The sequence below is a fragment of the Cebidichthys violaceus genome, unplaced genomic scaffold (genome assembly GCF_023349555.1).
Source record: "Cebidichthys violaceus isolate CVI_PGR_0920_01 unplaced genomic scaffold, fCebVio1.0.p SCAF_3, whole genome shotgun sequence".
NCBI lineage: Eukaryota > Metazoa > Chordata > Actinopteri > Perciformes > Stichaeidae > Cebidichthys > Cebidichthys violaceus.
The window spans coordinates 9279530-9305189 of NW_027176483.1; the positions used below are offsets into that span (position 1 = coordinate 9279530).

At 40.9% G+C, this 25660-nt stretch overlaps 1 protein-coding gene across 1 annotated transcript; it reads right to left on the reverse strand.

The window, feature by feature from the left end:
• Positions 1 to 70: 70 nt before the first annotated feature.
• On the reverse strand, positions 71 to 25100 carry ccdc33 (coiled-coil domain containing 33; the record flags this gene model as incomplete). The annotated part of the gene is made up of 11 exons (XM_068722885.1): positions 71 to 213; positions 297 to 413; positions 536 to 625; positions 799 to 923; positions 1010 to 1103; positions 1212 to 1343; positions 1461 to 1549; positions 2299 to 2494; positions 4897 to 4960; positions 5084 to 5280; positions 25026 to 25100. Coding segments are annotated over 11 exons (1242 nt in total), but the record flags the coding sequence as incomplete, so codon positions are not given.
• Positions 25101 to 25660: the final 560 nt, after the last annotated feature.

Sequence of the window (25660 nt, forward strand, 5' to 3'; positions counted from 1 at the left end):
AATATATCATTTTATTACATATTTTAATATCAACATATATAATTAGAAAATATATTTTTTGGAACATTAAATCAAAGAAAACTGTTTAAGTGTGTGTGTGCGCGCGTGTATGTTTAGTCTGGGTAAATAGTTCAGTTGTTACTTTATGTGTCATTTTACAGGCTTCTGCTTCCTCCGTCTGCTTTGCTGATACAATGATTCTGAAACAGACCTCTGTAAGAAGCAAATCAAATAAAATAATTACACAAAGCACAGTTTGTGTTATGTAAAAAGAAGGCTAACTGCACTCAACTGACCGATGGAACATTATGTAGGATTGTGGTGGATGTCCGGACAAAGCCATGCCTGTGCTCACTCAGCTTGGTCAACATTTCTTGTTTCTGTCTCCCCCATAATTTAGAGTTCTCCTCCAGCTGTAATAAATTCAAAGCCAAAACTTCCACTTAACCACGAACAAAAAACTGATCAGTTAATCTAATTACTAATCCTAAAGTAATGAAGCAAATACATTTATCTATTTTCTTTGTATTTTCACCTGAGCCTCCAGTGTTTGGACTCTTGCCTTGGCCATCTCCAGTTTATTTAGTAAACTCAGTTTCTCCTTGACTGGCGGTGCTTTTTTTGTCTGAGGGGAACAAGACAATTTGAGATTTCAGTAACTGCAAGACAATATTTGGGTGGTACAATAACATTTTTAAAATATATATTAAAATATATGTAATCAATTCTCTTTAATCTAATGATTAAACCATTTTTACATCACACTGTGTGAATACTGGCTTGAATGTGGAGGAGTACCTGTGCTATCTGCTGTATAATGACTGGAGCAGACTGCTGCCGAATCCTGTCCAGCTCTCCTCTGAGACGAGTGTTTTCCGCTGCCAGGGCCAAATCTATCTCTTCCTTTCTGTGGCCAGTCTCCCCTACACAGCATGAGGGGATGTTCTGGCTTCTGCAAATGCTTTTAAAGAAAAACATATTGTTCTTTCATCACACTGAATCCACCTACCTCTTTGCTTTTTCACCACCAGCCTTTTATCAACACGCTGTTTATTCTTCTCTCTGAGTTTGCCATCTAATGCTTTCTCCATCGTCTCAATGACCTGAGAAAAAAGGGATGGCACATGTACACGGGATTTAATCCAAACATACATTTCAAGCTGTTATTCATAGAAAGAAGCATTCCCCGGACATTGTAGTTAACTGTTCACCTTTTCCTGCTGTTTTACTGTGACCTCCAAAGATGCCATCTCTGCCAAGTGACTGTGGTGGTGCTGCAGATCCTCCGGTTGCAGCTGGTGAACTCTCTGAAGTTGTAGTAGCTCCTTTTCACTGTCATTCTTCTGCACAACACACACAGAATGTTAATAGAGTAGAAAACTATATAAACACTCGGTACACACTGACATGAATTAATTAAGTTGTATTTGTGTAACGTGTGTATTTGTGTATCTTCTAACCTTGATCAAGTCATTCTGCAGCTGCTGGATCCGGCCCCTTTGAGAGGCAGCCTTACTGGTCTCACTGGCTAGCTTGAATTTGAGAGAGGCTTAAAATAAAACAGGAATACATATCATAAACAAGAACATAAATCGCAGAAATAATACATGGGGTTGTTATTTGTGCAGATTTTTATAGGTGTAGGAATGTGCTGTTTTTCTGGCTACATCCATATGTTTAAATCAGAAAGTGGCATTTAAGTTTGTCAAAGATGAGACTTAGCATTTGATCTGTAAAGAATAAAAAGTTAAGTTTCAATGACTTTTCAAATTTAGAATGATTATTACATCAGTTCTGAGGCTTAGACATTTGAACTATGATGATCAAAACAGCCATCAATAAAGCTTTTGAAATGTAATGGAGTGTCTGTTGGGTGGGACTCAAATCTGGTCCCTTTACTTTGATGCCAGCAGAGGGACCTTGAGGAACATCCTTTCACTGAGGGTCACAAACTGTCCTTCAGGAGATAAGGGAGGCACTACCCACAGAGCTTATCAGGGTCCGTGGCCTAAATGAGCTGCCTTATCACAAAACGGCACAGTCTGCTTGGGAATAGACACTCAAGGATTAGCAAACACACAGTGAGCCACCTTTCACCATCACTACTTCATCTGCCAATGAAATGCCCTTAAATCCATTACAACATGGACTGCTGGCTTGACAGTAAACTTTCTGACGTTACTGAGCCTGCAGAACTTTTGGTGAAAGAATGTAAATCATTACTTTTGCATGGTTTTGGTTCAGCCACATTTAATATGTGGTTGAGTAGTTAAACCATAGTGCTATGCTGTAGCTTACCTATACGGTCAGCAATCTCAGCCTTGGTCATGACGTCAACGTCTGTGTCATCCAGCAGGTCTCGGCCGAGGTCCTGCTGCAGAGACAGATCAGTGCGCAGCTGACTGTTTTCTGCCTCCAACGTCACCACCCGAGTCCTCAGTGCTATGATGTCTTCAGCCATCCTACTCATGGCTGAACGATAGTTTTCCATCTCCTAATAGAGAGAACGACAGTTGCTTGAAGTGGGATGTTTGTTAATGTAATTAATAATTAAAGATCCCTTTAATAACCCTTGAAAGCGAATCCCCTGTAGAGCTCATAGTTAAACTGTACCAGTTTGAGTTTCATGTGTGCCATCCAGGATGGTGTTATGGTAGAAGATGACTAAAAACTACCCACTCAATTGAATACCTCAAGGTAATTTGTAATCAAATAACCAGAAACACCTTAACCAGAGGATGTACGTCCTGTACCAGCTCAGACAAAGGACCATCAGGACTGCACAAAAAATAGTTTGTGCCAGCCTGCCCTCCATTCTGGATTTACACACCTCCAGATTCTGGAAACGGACCGGTAACATCACTGCAGCCCCCTCAACATCCTAGACACAACCCGTTTATTTTCCTCCCTTCTGGTAGGCGCTAGAGGGCACCAAAACAACCACACACAAGAACAGTATCTTCCTGCAGGCCTTCATTCTGATGGACAGTAAAGATCAGTTAAATTAATCTGTATCTTATATTTTATCGTTTAAATATATACAGTTTTTTGTAACATGTACATATCACTACCGAATATAAACCTAAGCTTCTGTATTTACTGAATATACTGTAAATTGACATGCATGTATATACTGTGCACATCCAACTATGTCATGTATATAAGCAACCTGCTACATTAGTGATTAAAAATTAATTCCAGCATATTTGCACTCTGCACTACTGTCTTATTATCTTATATTATATCTGATGGGACAAATTTAAAGCCGAGTGCTTCTATGTGATCACCACCACTAGATGTCTCTTCAGAGCCATCTTTTCAAATGATCCTCCAGGACGTAGTCAACAACACATTTTTGTACACCAAGATAATTTAAAACATACCAGCAGCAAGTACATATTGCATGAACGGTTTATCACAAAGTTTCAGCATCTCAATGAATAATGGATTTCTCTTGGGTTCGGATAAGCACATTACATGAGAAATGGGACAACTGGATGCCAAAAGAAAACATTATGCCATAAAGTGTGATGTTCTTGTAACCGATTGACTAAGGTTTGGTTACAATGAATTCCTGACTCCGGCTCCTCAAATCCAAAGGGAAAATAACACCCAATCCTGTGAAGCTTCTTTGTCATGGGAGCTTTAAGCAGGGGTTTTGGATGAATCCTAGTTGTGCATTGACGGAGCGTCCTCCTGTCAAAGCCCATTTGCTGAAATATAAAGGCAAAACTCATGCCATATTCATGGAAGTATTTCAGCAAGACAGACTGAAAAAACATTGAATACAAAAATGTATTTCTTGTACATTTTTTGCTTTCGGTTCACATTCGTGTTGCCCTTCCTCACTGACTTTAGCTTCAGAATCGTATCGCTGCAGAGGTCTGTTATCAAGACATGTCTCTGTGTAAGGCATGTGCGTGTTGTCTAGCAGCTTCTACATGTTCATTGTTCTCTGCTCTGTCACATGCTCCGCTATCACATTCAATAGACAGAATTGAATGGAGACTGAGAGCAGGGTCCAGCTGCATGTATGAGGAGGGGGCGACGATTAGGGGATTCCAATCTCGGATGGTGTGGTTGTGACTCCCGTGGGACACAAGGGTGAAATTGAGCATCTAATTGAAAGAGCAGGGGCGAGGTGACAATCATGACTGTCGATGAGATGATGTCTCTGCTGGGGGGCCCACAGGCATGATGGGACGGCCGGCTCCCTGTGATGAGTCTGGAAAGTCCCATCATGTGTCAAAAATAAAAGCAGAGTCTCTGTCTCTGCCTGTGAATACTGGATGTTTCCGCCCCTCGCTTTGAAGACATTAAAGTGGCCTTGCTGTCATACATACTGTCACTTTAAGACATCACAGACCGTCGGCAGCTGTGATGATGTGATATTTAATTAGGTTTTTCCATACCAGTATCATTATCATTGTGTATGTACAATTTTAGTAGTATTCCACATTAAATGTATGCACTGAAACTATGAAACTGTCCAATTAATACCCACATCTCTGCTTTTCTATCATAAAATCAACCAACTCTACATAAATTAACAAAAAATTGACATGGATGAACATAGAAAGTTTCAACAGCAAATTTAAATAAATAAATTACATTATCAAGAAAAGCTCACAGCCACAAGAGATAAATGACAAGATCTGCATAAATACCCTCACACAAGTTTTAGCCTAATCATTCTCGATTCTTGAGTGCAGTCAGTCTGAGAAATGTTAATCTATTCGACTATCTGCCATTTTGTCTACCAACTGTGCGTGTCTGCTTTCCCATAATGTCCCATCTTACCGGCCTTCCCGTGTCACTTTTCACTAACTAAACGTGACAATGGGGGTTGCTTCACTCATTGATTCAAGAGTTTAAGTATTGATTATGTCTTATCACCTTAGTTTGGAGGTCGGTGATCTCTGCCATGTTGGGATCATCCTCAAAGTCATGAAGAGGGGGTCTAAAGCATGAACACATTTAATAAAAGTAACTCATTAGTTAAGTGAATCCAGGAAATTCTTTGTTTTCACCTTACCAATATATCATTCATACAATGATCATAATGTGTAGTTGTCTTCCTTACCGTTTATGTGGATGATGGACTTGATAGGTGTGGTTTATGTCGGGTTTGTTGGCCTGTGTCGCCTCGGGCCTCTCAGCTGGTCTCTCCTGGTCTCGCTGGGCTGCTCTGTGCAGCTCAGGCTTCGCTCCCTTGTAAAGACAGCGGCCATTTGGTAGGATCTTTGCCAGGGCATCATGGGATGGGAGGTCATAGCCAACCTTCAGAAGATGAGGAGATATTGTTGTCATTGATAAAATGCATCTCCACACTGGGCTAGACATTGTCATAGAAATAGCATCACCCTAATGCTCAGTTAGACCCTCTTTAACCACTAAAACCGTTTTATCAGAATGATACTTCATAGTTCTTCTAAATTTAATGAGAACAGTTTTCTAAGGAGTCTAATAGGGGGTGCGACCTCTGTGGGGTCTAATTGAACCCAATAATAACTACGGGTAACACTACCTTTTTCAAATTTGCAACTCCAGTTTGTAGCCAAGGGAGGGGTTATCAACCTCCTTAGCATGACATTTTCCTACATATTGGGTTTCAACTTGATTGATCTCTTGGACTGCAGACCTTGAAGCAGAAAAGCCTCAAATACACAACAGGAACCCTGTTCGAATGTTGGCCATTAGTTGCCCAAGCAAAATGCTGAATAGTCTTCCATAACAATGTGGGAGGACTACCTTACACCTGCAATGGAAACATTAAATCCACCAGTTATGTTTTTAGAGAAAAGCTTTTATCCAAAAAACATTGTAGATACTGTATGACCTCTCAAAACTCACTGTGCTTGTGTGTGGCTTGTTCTACCTCTTCATCTCTTGAATATAAAGGCTGTTACATCACTATGCATACAGTACCCACTCTATAACAAGAGAGCTTTCAGTCAGTAGCCCTACAGTCCTTCAAGTATGAGCCTTGCATATACAATGCACACTTAATGAACGTGGTTGCTGGGTAGCACACATTGAAAGAATTGACATGAGATAGAGTCATTATCTGTTATTTTCCTACAGGCTCTCCCTCCGACACACATAACTCCACACTATCAGAGACTACCTTCATAGATTCACGGTTGCCAGCGGATATTGTCTTTTTCGAGGCCTTCATCCAACAGAAATCCAACAGAGTCCTTAACAGAATAGCAAACAAGCAACTGATGATGAATGTAAAAGTTGAAGCTCTGTCATTAAGTCAGAACAATGATCCTGTAACCACAACACAAGCTTTAGCAACTCTCGAGCCAACAAGAGGGATTCCTGTTCCACTGTAGTGCCATGTTTCATATTCAACAGAGCTCAAAGCAAAACAATGGTACACAATCTATTTACATTTGGCATTTCTATATTCAATACTTTTAATTTTGGTACTTTAAGTATATTTTGATGCTAAAACGTTTTACTTGTGACAGAGTATTTTGCACTATTGTATTGTTACTTTCACTTAAGTAAAACATCAGAGTTCTGCCACCATTGTACTTTTCTATTTAACAATATATAAACAAAATCAAACCTTATCTTTATACCTGTAGGCAGTGTGTAACAATCAATGGAATCAACGGGGGGTTCCTGCTCAGTAAATACCAGCCCCCACATGAATTCTGTCCTAGCCTGGATAAGATTGATGGGGACTGAATAATGATTTCTAAGTGATTGCTGTTCAGCACCTGTAGCTCCCTCTGAGCATTTATTCCCAGCTTCACTCAAGTCAGTGAGAGTCCGTTGTCAAATCACCAATACTGAGCAAAATAAATATTTCAACTGTAAAAATGATTAAAGACATGCAATTAAATTAGGGTGGATTTCCAAATTTTTTACTTTTCAGAAAAAGTTACATATGTAAACATGCTTATATGCAAATGTGGAACCTTCAATAGCATGGATCAATAACTCTCCTGCTTGGGAGCTCATTAGGCTGAGATAGACGTTCATTGATGGAACCAGATCTGATTGAGACTAAATGATAAAAGAGGGGGCAGGAAGAAAGATTCATCAATTATATATATAATACTGTGCCTGCCATTCACTTTACAATCTCCATATTTATCAGAATCACCTGGAAACAATGTAAAAATGCTGAATACATATGAAAACAGTGAACTTAACCCTCATCCTACCAACATATTTAACATACAAGGACTAACAACCAGGCAGAACTGGACAGCGACAATGTGTAGTAGCCAAACCCAGTTTACACAGTTAAATTTAATACTAACAACCATGTGCATGAATATCTCAGCTTCGCATATAAAGAGCCCACTATGTTCAGTTTTTAGATAAATATTTTCATAACTGACTGCTTTAATTCATGATAAATAATTCACTGGATGCTTGCAGCTATGTGCTCTGCTAGAAGACATAAACTCTTCTAATCCAACATGGGAAAACCTGTACTGTACCAGTGAAAACACTTCCCTCAGAGTCTAACATCACATTAACATGTATGAGATTGCCCGACAAATTTACAAAATAATTGATATCCACATTTTGTGCTTTGCAGTCACTGCTCGTGTTCAGAATGCCGCTGACCTTGTTACATATTATCTGTGGGGAGCTTGGGAGTGTGCTGTGTGTCCCCATGCAGGATATGCGGGGTGGGGAAGTGGGGGTCTCAGTGAGACAATGTCGGTCTGTGGTCCGGGTCTTTGGTAACATCATCAGAATTCAGCACACAGCCTGAAAAATGCAGCAAATGGGCTCTTCATTGGAGTGACAGCTCAGAGCCGGCTGCCACACAGAGCTTCAATTAGCCTGCCAGAGCAAGGCGGCTCCCAGGAGCTTTCTATACCTCCACATATTCCACCTTTCCTGTCCACCACCCTTTATTTTTTTCCTTTCAATCCTTCATCTGACCCAAAATTCACTCTTTTCCAGCATTTGACCTCAGCATCCTCCCTGTCCTTCCTTCCTATAAAAGCACCATCCTCCTGAACCGTCCCATGATGCCATCTACATGACAAGCCAAGCGGAAATACTTGTAGTGTGCTAAAACACACTGAAGTAAAAGAGGTGTTGGAGAACTGAAGCAGAAAGGAGAAAAAAAAACAGAAATGAGGATGTAGTGGTTTACACAGCTGGTCTCTGGTCTCCACAGGAATTCCGCACAGCAGTGAGGTGGTTCCTCTTTTAGTGTGTGCTGCAGCAGTGGAGATCTTAATCAAGAAATAATGGGATTAAAAGACAGAAGCAAGAGATGCATAGTTTGACTTTTGTTTTACGAGAAGTAATTTCTCACTGCTCACAAGTATTCTAGATTAATCATAATGAGACACTCTGTGTGTGGTTGCAGATGGAGATGTGATTCCAAATGGACACAGGATGTGCTGGGGAAATTTCTAAAAGACTCATTAATATTGATATCCAGAGACATTGGTAATATAACATAAGATAATAGCCACAATTTGTACACATTTCATAGTTATATTATAGAGTCTTGTATTATGCATAATTCTGTTGTACAATTTACACCCCAAACAACAAAAGTCCTCATTCATTGCAGCACTGAATTATATCTGAGAAAATTCCCATTCAAATTGGTATTTTATCAGCATTCAGGCTTTACATGCAATATGATTAAATTATGCTAAATTGAATTTCAACCAATTGTTGTTTCAACCAGCTGTGACAAAATGTGTCACAAAAAATTATATTACTGGGCTCCCCTGAGAAAATGACATTTTGCTCTGCATGTAATCATATCTGTGCCCTGTCAGCAAAATAAATTCACATCTGCCCTGAGACTTTATGTGAGTATAAAGGTTTATAAAATATTGCACTAGAGAGAGAGCGACAGAGTGAGAGCAGGGATGGAGAGAAGGGTGTATGTCAAGGGCAACACGCTGCTTTGACTCAAGGACGTGTGAGGCTGGCAGCCAAGCCCTCTCCTTATGGGGTCCACAGTGAGACCAAAGCCAAGGATTATCAGTAAATCAACATCTGTCAATTACGCTTATGCTGTCTTGAAACCACAGTGCTCCATAAACAAACAGGGCAAGCACGTAAAAGCAGGGTCGGCCCTGAGCGTAATGAATAGTGTGGGTGAATGAGTGCAAACTGCTCAGTAGTAACAGTAATGAGGTGAAAATAAAGATAAAATATCACCTCCAGATTTTAACAAACCACACATTGACACCTCAAATTGTTGAAAGTATCTAGTATTACTGAATTGTTTAAACTTCTTGACTAGATCACACTAACTGGCAATATCTGCTTATACACTGAACATGCATGATGAAGCGCTCCCCTAAATTCTAACCAGAAGCAAAGAGGAACTCAAGTATCGCCTGATCTAATATGTGAATTTAACTGACTTTTGCTTCTGGCGGGTAACTTTTTTAATCTTTTACCATGTGTTGTAGTTTATAAACTGAGTATATATTTTTTAATGTAACATTACAATCTGGAAAGTAGCTGGAGAAATTAAACAAATACAGGAATACAAAATGCAATATTTCCCTCTGAAATGTATGCAGTAGAAGTAGCATACAATGTAAATACTCAAGTAAAGTGCAACTATTTAAAATTTGTATTTAAGTACAGTAAATTAGTCACATTCCCCAAAACCAAAAAGCAAACCAAGTCTATAATTTATAGGCCATTGGATTTCTAGTGTTTACTGTAGTGTGCTTCCTGTGAATGTTCTGATCCTAATCAAACATGTATATAAGCAGTATGACTAAGCCTGTGGGGACAATGAAGCAATCTCAACCAGCCCTAAAGCCTTGCCAACAGCAGGCCGGCAACCATGTTGCAGTCAGCCACAGCACAGCAAGTATCAGTGACTGCTTTTCCCTGCCGGCTCAACATGACCTTTCCAAAAAGCTATACAACCGAAGCTTAATGACTAACACACCAGTTGACATTTACTGAGACCAGCTTGCTGTTAAATAGTTCAGAGAAACATCAAAATGCTAATGTTGCTTGTACCCAAGAGGGAAAGATACAGAGATATGTATGAAACTTAGCATATAAACAGGAAACACAAACTAACAAACATTTCAATAGGTTTTGGAAAAATTATTCAATGGAATATAGGGCTTCAAGTTGAAAGTCTTGCTGTAGCTATAACAACGATTGTCCGTTAAAAACAAACAACTCCAAATTAATTAAATATCTTAGCTCAAAATTAAAAGCATGCCACATCTCGTCTTAGGCTGTGAAAAGGGCATGAAGATTGATGAGAGAGCGGAAGGCGTGCCTCTTGTGTAATACATCATTCCTATTTTGGCAGGACTGTCAGTTGGATTGAATTTACATCGGAGGAAAGACAAGTGATGCAATGGTGTCAACACCCAGCCACACACCCCTTACCGAAAAAACCCGGGTCTGAGGTCAGACAACTCGACTGATGCGATTACCAAGCTTAGAGAGAAACACAGACTTCCAGCCCAGATCCAGGAGATGGAGATCTTGAGAACACTTTGTGTCAGAAAGCAAATGGCCTGCATCTCGATTATCCCAGTATGAGGGAACAGGTCAGGAGAGCAACTGCCATTAAAATAAGGGTCAATGGACCCAAATGATGACCACATAAATTGCTCCCATTCCAGTGTGTACATTACTGTGGAGAAGATGACTATTTAGAGTGCTGGTTGGTATACATTCATCAGTCATAGCTACCTTGGAAAAGACCATTTGTCATGTGCAGAGAGGAATAATGGCATTAGCCAGGGGTCCACCAGAGGGTTAAAGACTTACATTAGCTTCACATCGACCGAGACAAGAAAAGGCACGAGGGGCTGACGGGACATTGTGCATTCTAGGTACATAATTTACATTTCTAAAATCAGATAAGAATGTGCAATAGAGAAGTTAACCCTCAACCCTTTTTTTTGTGCAGGACAATGCTCTGATCTTTAATGACCAGGCTGGGTTATTCAGCAGCCCTGTTAAGATGGACAGATGATAGGCCATTAGCTGGAGCTGAGCGGGTACAAGACAAGCTGGACAATAGCTGACACTGCTGGAACAGCTTCATTGTGAAGCAACCGCGGCAGCACATCTGTATTCAGATCAGAGGCGATTGCGAGGTTACACATTTTGTGGTGTGGTGGGAATAGCGGAATAGCTTTAAATCTGTTACGGTCTGCTACGGCTGCCGGATACAGATACAGGTCCCTGTATGGCACTTCAAACAGAGCAGCCCAGCCCAACCTGCACACCAGACAGGAGCCAAGGAGCTCCATGCACCCCCACTCAGCCCTTATCAGCGAACTACAGGAGAAAGAAGTAAACAACTGAGGAATTAGCAGTAAATAAGCCTGGTTAGAGCCGTTTTAATGACACTGCTGTCTGCTAAATGTAGGATCATGGAGTGCTTTATGCAGAGATTGGTTCCCAGGAAATACCTTTGAGGTAGTCAAAGTGGAAATTTACATAAATGTCTCTTTCTGGTATTTTAGTGCCACATTATACATTAGAAACAACGATTAAAATGCCGGTAATAATAAACACGTGCTTGGGTGTCTTCCATATAACATCCACCAGAACCTTGGCTTTTAATGACCCTCAATGTTCAAGGTCTCTAAAGCTCTCAGCTCTTGCATTTAGACTCAGACTGAACTGCCCACGTTAATGATCCCTCCTCCCACACATTCCTAGTTTGCTCTACAGCCTTTCCTCCAGCTTTTGTCTGTCAAGGCCACCTCGTATCATTTCGGTTTTGCGTACATTTCACAAGACTTACGTATACTAGACATTGCTAAATGCCCTTTAGCCTTGTTGATTACATTATCTACAGAAAGCCTTCAATTTCTGGCACAACACAGAGAGACAGAAAGTCACAACAGCGTGGCAAAAAGGCATTTATGAGGAGAAAAGAAGCCATATAGTTGTGGTTGGAGTCATAACAGAAGAAGAATAAATATTCTAAAGCTTTTAGGAGCTCAGTTAAAGCAGCTAAAATAGCCAGCTTCAACCCAAATTCTATTACTTATTGGTGCTCTGACACCGTTTACTAAAACATAGGTAGATTCTCACTTGACAATGTATTTGTAATGGCCAAAGCAGTCAAAACAAAACCAGACGATCACAATCCACACCACACCTCACAGTGACCAAACAAAGCCACCAGATGTCACTGTGGCCCCATTTCATCTCCCGTCAGCTGATCGACTGACACTAACCTCTGATTGTGAGAAGTGCTGAGAGACTCTGCTCACTCTGCTGTGTCTAAACTGCAAAGCTACAATGTGTGGAAGGTGTCTGTAAAGCTATTACTATTCAGGGCACAGTTCCACACTTCCCGTCCCTCTGTCTGCAATACTCTCAAACCACAACAGTGCCCGGCGGCAGGAGGCTCGGAAATTACTGTACACTGCAGCTCTGCTGGAGTAGGACTGCATACATAATGCTGCATCTGAACCTGGGTCCATGCCTGTAGGGAGTACCACAGCCCTGCCAATAAAACATACATAAAAGGATTTCACACATTTGTACTGTTATTATTGAAATAATGTCAGTGATGATAATGCTTGAAGACCAGTTTGACAATCAAATGCATGGCAATTCTGAATGATATCATGTGCAGGGTTCATTTTATTTTAGCCAGCAGTCGAAAGATAATTAAAGCAGAGAGACCCCAAGATTGATGACACACACACACACACACACACACACACACACACACACACACACACACACACACACACACACACACACACACACACACACACACACTTATAAAGATGCTCTTCATATTATTCCTCTCGTTCTTTCCTTTCTTTATATTGATATCTGCACCTTTCAGTCGCACGTCACACAAAGGCAAAGTGGAAGTATAAAAGCACAGCAGATCTACCGACTGCTGCTACCAAGCTTCTGTTTGTTCTGACTGATGAGAAAAAAGTAATCAGATTCTTTTCAGGGCACAAAATCAATACTATATAAGGAGGTCTGATGAATCTGAAATCTGTACTCAGAGAGGATATTGATCAGTCTCAGTCAGAAGACTTTTGAAAGCCCATGTAGATTTACAATCAATATGTACTTCAAAATACATAACTCTACAATTATAAAGCTAACACAACTACAGATAATGCAATGTGAGTGAAATCAGCAATACCATTCATCTACTTGTTTTAATATAACTTAACCTGATCATAAGTGTTATGTTGCATGCAATAAGCAGAGGTGCTGTAACTTTCCTGTTCATCAGATACAGTTTAGACAACATGTAGTATTGCTACTCCAGCAGCAGGACTTACACAGAGCTGGACTGGGCGTGGCCCTGTTGCCTGGGAGGGACAATATGAGAGAAGGACTCCTCCTTTATGTGCCTCAAGCAGGGAAGATGGAGTCATTGGGAGAATGCATGGAGCAATAGATATTCTGGATGTTTAATACCACCACATAGTCAATGCATTACCCCTGGGGTCAGAGCTACCAATGCTGATATTAAAGAAATTCAAAGGCGATTAACAAATAACAATATGGTTTGCAGCGGTAATGTAACCTTGATACGCTTGAAATGAAAGAACGACGGTCCAGCAGACAGAGCCTGTATCATGTGTGACTGAAACTATCTTGTTCCTTTGGCTCGTCAAAATGAGAGCTGTGTGCTGGAAGGTATTCTCCAGACTCCTATCTAATATCATTAAGAGCGGATACGCATTGACTGGACTAATCCAGCTGTTCCCCACAATCACATTGTAGCCTCTTAGACATATCTGACCCAAGTTCATTGCAATACTGCTTTCCAGGCACGGCTTTATGATTGAGTTACTGGCTGGAGAGGGAGTCTTGTAAAAATACTTAGGAGCCTTACTCATAGCCAATTCAGTTTTACAAATGAGCTTATTTTGATTAAAGAAAGACCTTAGTTTTGAAGGATGGTCCAAATTCAGGATAACAGCTCATGTCTGGAAGAATAATACAAAGGGAAATAAAGTTACAGCCGTGCTATTTTCCCTGTGTTTAGCTGGTACAACACTTGTACTTAGAGCGGCCTCAGTATGACACAAAAAATTCAAACCAACATAAAAAAAAAAATCTAATTTTCATGCACTGCATTAGAAACCCTTTAAAAGTAAGCCAGATCAAGGTTTGCAAACTGGATCACAAGAGACAATTTATGGAGAAAAAAATACAACATGACATTTATAGAAATGAGCTCGGCCAGCAGGATGAGGTACGTCTCAGAGACAGACTCTAGCCGGACTCTCTGCTCTGCATCTTGCAATTTGAATGTTGGCTCACAAATAGATCCTTCATTAACCTGGCATCTGGAGGCCATCTAATAAGCAGACTTTTCCTTGAAGCACAATTCCAATCTGCCTCTCTGAAATGAGGGTACTGAGCTGCGATGAGCGCCAAGGACATTTTGTCTGCGTCTGGGAAATACAAGGCAGTAAGCTATGCGTAGTCACACAGTCCTTGTCTTCTTAACATTTGTTTGTCCTGCTCGTCTGGGCCACCTGCCCACTGATACATGAATTATTGTGTGGGGGTGTTACTCTGTGTTCTATCAAATACAGATTAAATGGGCTATTGAACATTTTGATCTTTTCTGGTTGGGCCAGCTCCCTCTATCCAAAGCTGGACTAGTAATTTATGGTGTTGCAGAGTCTAACAGACCAATCATCTGCCTCAGCAGTGGAGTGTAGTGGCAACATCTGCAGAGATAACAAGTGTCAGAGTGCAGCAGTTATGATGCGCCTCTCCATCCAGCAGCGGGCAACTAGTAGCAGTGAAGCCCCGTGGCGCTGTCCATGAGGCTGAGGAGAACAAAAGCATCAAAGCCAGAGCTCTCCTCCTAGCTCCTCTCATACGGGGAGGGGCCGAGCCGTGAAGGGGGAGGCACTATGTGTACTTGATTCAATTAGGCAGTCTGTGAGGCCTCCCCTGGGAGCAAGGCTGCAAAAAAAGAGGCTGCAGGCCTGTCTAACAAAGACATTCAACCCACCCCTTTGCCCCTTCTGAATCCACCTCATTAGTCAGCCGAGTAAGTGTTGATCATCTCAAAAAGTGTCTTCACCACACAACAGTATGAGGAGGAACAGATCTTCCTCTGACTCCCTGTCAGGCTGATGTGAGGCAACATGAAACACCTTCTTTTTTTTGCCATGGTGAGTATTTTCACTGCAGAGACTTTTTTTTCTGCATTTTGTGTGTATTGTACAGTACATTCTGTGTGTATTTGTTCACTGTATGTGTAAATGTTATGCCTGCTAGTTATAATTAAATTTCTAACAAAAGTTGTTAAATGAATCTGTCTGTCCATAGTAGTTGAGCCACTGCAGCACAAAAAGGAAATTGACACAGGGATTCAAAATGAAAAAATTAAGCCAGCTGAGGAAATGTTTCAGTCCGAGCTGTGTGTGAGCATCAATAGAAATCATATCTCTTGGCAAACATCTGTCACATCAACTATCTGACTCACACCACTGAAAGTCCTGCATGTTTCAAAGTTCCCTCTGTATCGTAGAGAATAAGCAGAGCATTTAGCTCTTTTGAATGTCAGACTGATAAATACGGTCCAGCGACATTAGTATTAATTTTTCGTTCCTCTGGTTCTTTGAGAAGCAGCAGATGTCTGTGTTTCTGCATTTGCACGTTGTCAGAGTTGCTTAGACGCAATGGGGGAAAAAGAGAGAAAAAAAATTAAACATCTGCTTTGGTCCGCTTTAATCAGTGCCACGCCATATCTGTCAACTCCAATCTGTTCTTAATATTTTCAACATCATTATAGAGAGTTGTGAAAAATGACAAGCTGAAACAAAACTGTAAATGCTTTCCTTGATGGTAAAAGAGTAGGTAACACATGCAACATCTAATGCTGAAAGCGTTCTGACAGTGTTTGATCCCCTTGAAGACGTTTCCATGGCTATATTAGCATGCAATGAATCAAACTCAAGCTATTTGTACAACTACCAGTGTGCTTTTGTGCTATTGTCATCACAGATTAACAGAAAACTAACCTCAGCACTGGTCTGTTCAGTCACAACCAACCCAACTGTTCATGTACTCTCACGTCCGCCAACAGGCCTACCAACCTGCAGCCTGACAGTCACACCTGCTGTGCTCTGGGACCACTTGGCTGTTTTAGCAATCACTGCCATCATAGGAACCAGAGATAATTACACAGCTTCCACCCACCAGGCTGGCCTGCTTGGCTAAAACCGTACTGCTCCAGTGCAGCAATAACACTTCTCTAAATGAATGCACGGCACTTTACTGCACGACTGACAGCGCCTATTTATTCTGCCATCCAACTGGAAAGAAAAAACAAATTAATTTGGCACTTAAGGCCCCCACCTCTGTGAATAATGTATCACCATTCCCCTCAAACCGCAACCCCCACCCCCAAATCACCACCATTATTCAACCCTCTTTTTATGATTCCCAGTTTTAGGTAACGCAAATGTTAAAGGAGTCTTCCATCAAAGCCTTTTACATTTATAGAGAAAGAATCGCTGGTGTTTGATCTCAATCTGCTCTCATCAGCATTGCCATCTATCTTGAATAATTATTGCATTTGTCTAAAACAAGCATTTATTCAAGGTCTCCCCATGACATGCAGTGGAAAATATCCATCTGTCAAACTAAAAGAAGGAGCTAATTGTACTGGTGCCCTGGACACAAACTAATTATCTACATTTAAAAAAAAAAAAAAAAATCAATCTGAGTAAAAGCTTTATCTTTCCATTGCGTCAGTTTCGGGTTCATGGTATTAATTCTGTATTTGTTTGCTAGCCACAGTCTCTTTGTTCACTTTGCACCGTCTAGTTTATGGTCTGGGCATCAGAATAACAGATCGCTAACAATTATCACTTGTGCACCCAGATCCTAGTAACACCTCTCCTCCTCCTCTAGGGGAGGACAGACGTTAGGCTTTACACTCTCTTGTGCCCCATTATATTTATGCAAATGAGACTAAAATCAGGGGAAATCTGGGGGCATCCTTTCCTGTTAGTGCTAATTAGCAATGAATACTATATTGCATACATTATGCATGACGTTACCCTCTATGCAGCTATACATTGTGACCTTGAGCACAAGTTTGGGTTGCAACACCAAGAACCCTTGATTTTCTAGCAGAGTATAAAGGAACTCAAAAGTAAAGCTCTGCAGTCATTTGTGATATAAAATTGAAGTGACAGTCTGGGGAATGCCGTTTAATGAAAATCATTGTCCGAGAGCATAATACTTACGAGCATAACACACAAGAGTGCCATCCCGCTGAAAAGAGATCAATTAATATCATATGGATACAGCCTGCCAATGAATCAGGCCTCATAAAAGAGCCAAACAGCAGGAGAGAGACGGACCGGGACGCATCACATCTGAGATTGTCACTCTGCTCCTGAGAACTAGTAAATGGTATTTTCTCAGATCCCATAAAAGGGGCTGCATTAAGATAATAATGTTGAAAAGCAATTATTAAAGAGCAATAAAGTATGTTTAGTACCCTCTCCAGGCAAGTGGCACACATATTTTTTGAGTAACTGAGCTGAGAATTGAGACCTGTGGCCCCACGGCTACCTGGGGGGCTCTATTTGAAAAAAAATAAAAAGGAAAATTGATTTTTGACAAAGTAGACTTGAATATGAGCTGTATTTTTCTTTTAGGTGATCGTAAGTATTTCAAACACACTTATTGTAACCCAAACCTTGTTCTAGTCCTAACCCTAACCAAGATGTTCCCTGTGAAGAGTTTATTTTGAAAAGAGTGTATGCCTGTAACGAGCAGAAATGTACACTTGTTAAAAGGTGGAAAAAAAATTAGGAAAAACTGCAACAATTAAGGAAACAATCCAACAAGAACTATCCACTCACTGACAATACTGAACAACGCATTTTGTACTAGATAATGAAATAAAGCTGTACAAAAGTAAGTATTACAAAGTGAAGCTGAGGCAATTAAGCCCTTCACTCACCCTTTAAGGGGGAAGCTTCACATTGATCCCCTTGTGCTGTGTTTCTGACATCAGCTTCCTGTATAGCTCCTGGTGGAGGAGTCATGAATGAGTTATCTGCATACATCACAAACATACAGCAAACGCTAGAAACACCTGGCACTGCTGGAAGGATTCAGGCCACATTAAAAACTGTGTAAACATTCCTGATTTAACAACAGTTTAGTTTCTCAATTTTCTCCCTGTACAGGTTTGACTTTAGTCTCCATGTTACCAGTAGTTATGGAGTAGTACTCATACATCAGAGCGGCAGCTCCAGTAAACATGGTGCCACTGCGTCGATCCAGAAAGTCAAAGCTGTGGTTCAACACAAGCTGCATCTCGAGGGAAACAACCTGGGAGACCTGCAGCAAACACAGGGGAGGAGCTAAGCAACACAAAACAAAGGCTCAATCTGGCTTCATGAAATTATCTGCATTCATCAAAAACTCAAACATACTTTGAATCCATCTTTAGACTGCTGTAAATCTATATTAAGCACAGCGTGTCATTGGGTTAATAATGAGTCTCTGGGCGGGAATGAAAGGACAGGATGATCAACAGTTGGCTCAGCGAGGCTGATCACAGCAGGCAGTGCTGTTGTGGCATAGCGGGCGTGAAAGCGCGCCCAGCACCTGGCTGGTGCCCCACGGGGAGCTGGCAGATGGTATTGACGCTGGGGTGTGCATCCGCATATACTGAGCACGACTCAGCCCAACTCCCTGGGAGAGAACCCAAAGAAGGAGGGCGCCTCCAGGTGAGGACAGGAAGCGGTGCCAAACAAAGGACTCCAATGGAAATGGACTTGGCTGGAGAGGGTTTACAAGGGTCACAATATGCCCCAGGCATACAGATGTTTCTGCTCATTAGGGCTTATAAAGCAGAGATCTGCATACTTTACCGAACAACTGAATTATTTATGTCTGCCATATCTGCATCTTTCTGTAACCTGTCTCCAACCTGCAATATTATCTGGCTACGTGCTTCTATGTACAGGCATGGCTTATGCTAAACATACACTGCGGACTGCTTCGATGCATCTATATGTTCTGCCAGGCTGAGCACTGTTTAGAAACACAGGGATCGCCAAGAGTGTCATTTACACACCGCCTGATGAGTGCGTACCCATGGGGACCTTTGAGTTTAAAATGTCATTGGCTGGGGCTCCTCTGAGCGCACACAAAGGTCACCAGAGTCTCAAGCTCCTTATTGATTCCCAATCTACCACCATTATTCCTGACAATTACAGAAGGAACTGAAATTCTAATCATGGAAATGCATTCAGTGTGAGGATGTATCTGGAATCATAATGTAGTGCAAATACATGTATAATTCAATCTAAGGTCATGGATTCCCCTGTGTGTTGGGGACATTTTTTCCAACATGTGTTGTGACTTAATGATAATAATTATACTTTTAATATTAATATTAAACCTTTACTGTCAATTCAAGACATATTTTATATGTGAAAAAATGTCAGGCTGACCATCTGTGTAACTGTGCGATTGAAGTTAAATTGATGGAAATAAATAATCAGCATGTAGCTACAATGTTTTTTTTGTTTCTGTTATATAACAAAACTCCCACACACTGTCTTCTTCACTTGCATTCAAAGATATTTAGGTATCAGATAAATGTAACCTGATGAAGATCTATGTACTGAAATATTGTCACTATATCTCTGACTGTAAGTGACAGTGTGTGGGAGTTTTTTGTTGTATATTGTCGACCATAGGTATTCTCTTTCTTTTTTGTTTGTTTCTGATACAAACTTTGAATTGTCACCTGCTAGCACCCTGATGAAAAAAGGTTAAGCACACAGTAGCTCTCATTAATTGTAGTATACATTTAAAAAAATGTTTGCACAATGTCATTAAATGCATGTTGGCATATGATTGGCACATATTTGGTATTTAGAATTGAAGATATCTTCATATTTTTAAAGAAACAAAAACAGAGCTGTGTGGCTGTATGGAGAGGGTGAGTGTGTATTAAGTGGCCTGTTGCCTGCCTTAGCACAGATGGTGGCAGAGCAGGATGTACCGACCTGTACTTTTGCCCACAGGCACGTGCACACACACTCACTCACGCACACACATACATACATACAGCATAATCCCATATGCATGGATGCATATGTAAATACTGCCCTCATACATACACACCCACACATAGGTGCTGATCAGCCAAGTTAAGAGCTCATGTTACGGCACAGGAAGTGACTGCAGATAGACATATTGGTCATTTAAGAAGGTGTCACATGTGTTTTACAGAGATCAGGAGTCAAAAACCCAACATACTCTTATTTCTGTAATCAAAACAGCTTTTTTTTCTTCTTTTAACGGGAATGCAAGAAATCCAGACATGCCGATAAAAGACTTACTGCGGTTCACAGAAACATCCAAGGCCAAACAGTATAATTAGTGCACTGGCACGATCAATACTCCTCGCGTGGGGGTTGAATGCAGAGGAAAAAAGCAATCTAAGGAACATTTGGAGGAGAACTGCTAGGGAAAGCAAAATCCAAACAGGCTGCACACATTACAAAGTAAGAGATTTGCATCAGTGGGAGGGATTCCACTCACTGTATGTAATGAGTGCATACCGGATACAGGATGTCCTGCTTTTTAGATCCATATTAAAACTAAAAGAATTATTTATATTCTAAAGAGAGAGTGACACAACATATTGATTACTAACAAAAGCTATTGAGAGATCCTCAATGAGCAAGACGGGAGACAAATACCAAGGCGTAAAGACAGGAAGACGGATAGATAGGTAGATGAATGAAGGCGATGGTTCAGCCGATCGATCGGTAGAGGAAAAGTAGAGCTCCCTTGGGGGGAGTGTGAGGCCTTTTTAGCACCGTGTGAGAAGACAAGGATGACATGTTTCCCTTTTGAGGTGCTGAGTATGTTAGGGAACGTTATGCCATCATGGCCAGGATGGAAAGATGCATGTGAGAAGAGTGTGTGGCCACGGCGCTCTGTGGCGTGACAGACGGTGATAGCAAGTGACCAAACAGAGCTCTCTGAGAGAGGAGAGGAAGACATACTGGTTCTCCAGACTCCAGCTCCCCGCCATGACTCTGGGATGTCAGCCATGCCCTGCCCATGCCTGCTCAGTAGCAGCCGTCAAGAGAAACACAGAGCTTTTGAATTGATCTGGAGGCTTTTTGGATACATATTCCCGTTGTCTCTCTGGAAGCACTTCAGGGGGAAACCCAATTAAAATGGGCCAAAAAGAGCACGACAAGCATACCTGCAGTCAGCCACGTGCAGTGAGGTGTGGAAGGTGGAAGCAGGAGGGTGGAAAATATTTAGCTGTCAAAGCCAATCCTGCCGCTTGGGGTGGAAAGCATCATGACATCCTTTAAATCCCAAATTATACATTAAAAAACTGTTCAATTACAACATTATTATTAAAAATAGTAATTCATTATTTAGAATTCTAGTATCAGAAAATGTTTTAAATTCAACAAAATAAAAAAATAAAAAAGTCAGGTCTTAGTACCGGTATACATATGCCATCTACATTAAAATGAGTGATGGAAACATGGCTTCTGTGGAAATAGAAAATTGCACCCGGATTTCTCAAATGATAAGACTTTGTAATGGCTACTACCCCCACTCACAAAAAGACATAAATGAAAACATGATGTGGGCGTCGACCACCATCCCTGCTGCAGATTAAGGTTCTGACACACAGCTAGAAAATCCATTTGAGCGAACAAAATAAATAAAACATTGAGTTTCACCATTTGCACCTTGGCAATAGCTTTGCTATTATTAGAAGACCCGACAGAAAAGCTCCAACTGTGTCCAGACAGGCGAGACTCACACACATAACCCAGTCTGAAAACGATATTGTGACGCTAGAAGATCCACACAGAACTCTCCACGCACACTTTATTCACTATTATTACCATCAGAGATTAGAAAAAGACAGAATGTTGTAAAGGAAATCAATTGAAATAAATCTTCTTTGCCTTCTGTTAAGGAAATGCTTATTTGTTTTCTTGGCAAAGTTAGATGGGAAGATATACTCTATTGTCATATCTGTACACTTATCATGAAGCTGCACCTAGCTGCCGGTTAGCTTATCTTAGCTAAGGACTGGAAACTGCTAGCCTGGCTTAGCACAAATTTAACAAAATCCAACTGCCAGCACCTCTAAAGCTTGCTATTTAAAACGCTATAACTCTGTTTATTCCATACAAAAACTAAGTGTAAAAATTACAAGTTGAGGTTTTCACGCAGTGTTATGTGCCAGACTATTTCTTGGCCGGGAGCAGTGACTTCCTGGAGTCTTGTCGTCATTGTGGGGTTACCAGGAAACCTCCAGTAAGTCACTGCTCACGGCCAAGCAAAACGGTTGTTGACTGTATACTTGGCCTACAAACGTGTAACAATCCTGATATCCAACTCCAAATACTGATATTTACCAAAATGTCAAACTATTCCTTTAAAAAGATTACTCAAATTATTTAAAAAAATTACCCAGAACTAAAAGGGGACCTCGGTGGCAAAATGTCACACAACAGAGGTCTAATCGGTAATGGCGGTTCCTTTCACAACGCCCACATTTCCTTCACATGTTAAAGCTTTTTAGCCTGCAATGCACAGGACAGTTGTCCATTGTCTCTCTTAATTGATGTCAGAGCCCTGAGGTGCATTAGTGCGTTACAGGATGTGCGCATGCTGGTGTGCATTTGCCCTCTCTGTAAGAAGCTCCCGGCCTCGCCCACCAGCTGCACAATACAGCCAGCATATTGATTATACTGCTCATGGAGGCAGAATAAAAGCCGGGGGGATATTTTTCTGACTGACCTGTTTGAGTGACAGTGAGGGACAATATTGGCCCCAGTGGGCAGAAGACCTACGGTAGAGCGTTCTTTATTGGGCTTTTCCATAGCCTGCAGGAGTGCCTAAAAGCAAGACTGATTTATTTAGCAGGAGAGAAAGGGGACGTAAACCACAAAGCCATCACACTGTCCAATCTGCAAACATGGCACATCTCTACTGGTCAGTTTAAGTTATGCAGCATCACATGCAGGCATTTGCTATTCAATACCACCTGGTGGGCAGAAGATCAATGGGAAGATTCAGTTGATATCAAATTCTCAATTTACTTGATTAAGTTAGCATCTTTTTCATCCCGCTAGCACAGAGCTGCGGAAAAAAAAAAATAGAGATTGGATATCTTATCAGATATTCCAAGATCTCATTAAAGCAAAATGATTTGTCCACATTATAATTGCTTAAATCCAGAGCTCGTAAACCCCTCCTCAAGTCTCACTGGATATTAATCACTGCCAGAGGATTCTATCCATTTATCAGGCAAATAGAGGGAAATCAGGGGATGATAATACATTTATAAACTAGCTTGAGTTGGATGGGTTTATAGTGAGCTCACCTCAAACCAAGTGAAGGCTGTAAATGGAAGTAGTAAAGGACAGAAACAGACGTGGCACTTGGTCACAGCACTGTTACTACCACAGTGGGGCAGTAGTCCATTAAGCTATGATCCAGCACTATAGTATGAAATCTCCTCAGCAGCAGCATTCACTGCATAATTCACCTGGCAAGAAATAGTGCTGATGGTTAGTAAGACTAGCATCTGTTGTTGGGGAATGTAAATAAAAAAAACTAGAACCACAGGACTTCACAAACAGTGATTACGACTCAGAGCTCTCAAGAGGGTCCTCCATTAAAAACGCTGCACAAATCAATGTTTATGACCGTCATAAAAAACTGCAAACTAGAAAGCCCCCAAAGCCCGATTCATCCATAAAATCTGTTCTTTACACACCTTATTCAACCAGCTCCAAGCTGATTTAACCTGAAACCAGTCCACTGGCCCTTCATCTCCCGGCTGTATCTGACCCTGCAGTTTAGTCCCAACAACCACAAATTAAGAACAATGAGGTGCTGGTATTATTGCCCAGTTATACTGATCTTCAGCATAACAAAGATATTCATTATTACTATTTGAAGTAGAATAAAGAGAAGAGTATAGGCCAACGCTCAAGTATCAAGCAAATTCACAGGACATACCTATAATAAATGTAATGTTCCATGCTACTACAAAATGCCATATATGGACAGTTTGATTAATTAAAAATGTATATGAATAAAATATAAGTAGTGGTAAAATAAGTCCTGCTCACATGAAACAAAGATTATCTCATACTACACATTTAGTGAACCTCACCCAGGGTGATTGTTCAGCTGGACTTACTTCACTTTTAATAGTAGCACAGTAAGAATAATACTCAAAATAGGCAAATACATGTGTGGCAAGAAAAATCTCAAAATTAGTTAGATTTTTTTATGCATCATTTACATTAAAATAAATAACCATATCTCAAAAGCCTTTTTAAGGTAATCTCAATAATATCTTGATCACAGTTATATATAGACATTATAAAATCATTAATGAGCAATATAAATAGTTTTATACAAACACAGCGGTTGGATATTTGAAGGAAAGGCAACCGAGAATGTAATGGGATACGCATAGTTACACAGGAAAGGGTAAAGAAAGCATGGATTATTCATGTCAATTCCCACAGTGCAAACGGCTCCTTCTTGATGGATTGCGCTCGGGGCGCTCCTCCCTGCTCAATACCAACAGAGCCAGGCAGCCCAGCCTCATGCTGCTCCGTGCAGCCGTGATGATGAGCTCCCCCAGAATCACAGACAGGGCCAGCGGCTCTCATCTCCCCTCTATACGCAGACATAACAATGGTGTGTGTGGTCTGAGGTGAACCTAAATTTAAACTAGAGTATCAGGAGGAGATGCAGCAGGAGAAAACTGCTGACGGCATTTGACTGAGCTTATTTTAGTTTAACTGAAGGAGAGGAAGTAACACAAATGGGGCATAAGGGCCTGTCATACCAATCAAATGACAGGTGGAGGTGCAAGGCGGCAGTGAAAGGTACGCAGACACATTGTCACCTTCAGTGTAGTGCAGTAACATGCACTGAACATATTTCCCTGCACCGGTTTGTGATCCAGAAAGAGACTTTGGAGTGCATGTCTTTGGGTGGATGGGTAAGCTTACCTGGACTGGCGCCAAATGGTAGCTGTGGAAAGGCTGCAGGGGTGTAAACGCAAGAAGGAGGTGATGCTCCGACTGTCAGCCAGTAGTACCATCACTGCAGACAAGACCGATATAATCAAAATTCTTTTGATGGGTTATTCTGATTTGTGGCATATTTTGTGTTGCCTGTCTTATGTTGTTCGTCTGTTACGCTCAACTGCATGTCCTTATTGGCAGGACACTCTTGAAAGAGAGATTTATAAGTTAAATTAGTCTTTCTTGGTTAAATAAAGATTAGTAAAAAGGGATAGAGATTATGGCTACAACACAAATTAATCTGCACTAGAACCTCAATTACATTAGTTTAATTGCCATACAAGTAAAGGAAATAATGGAAGCAGAAACCATCCCATTAATTCACAGAAATACAGGAACTCAATAGATTAAAACTACATAATGAAAAATAAGTGAATAGAAGCAGAGATAACTGGGTTTAAAGGAAGCTCCTCTGACTCCTGCCTTCAATGATGTGCTCAGTCTGCAGCGCTGAAATAGCTTTCCCTCTACATGAGCTCTGAACTGAGGGTGAACCTGAGCTCTTTCTTGTACTTCTATTTAAAAGAGACCTATCTGTCGAATGCAGCAGCCGTTGCCAA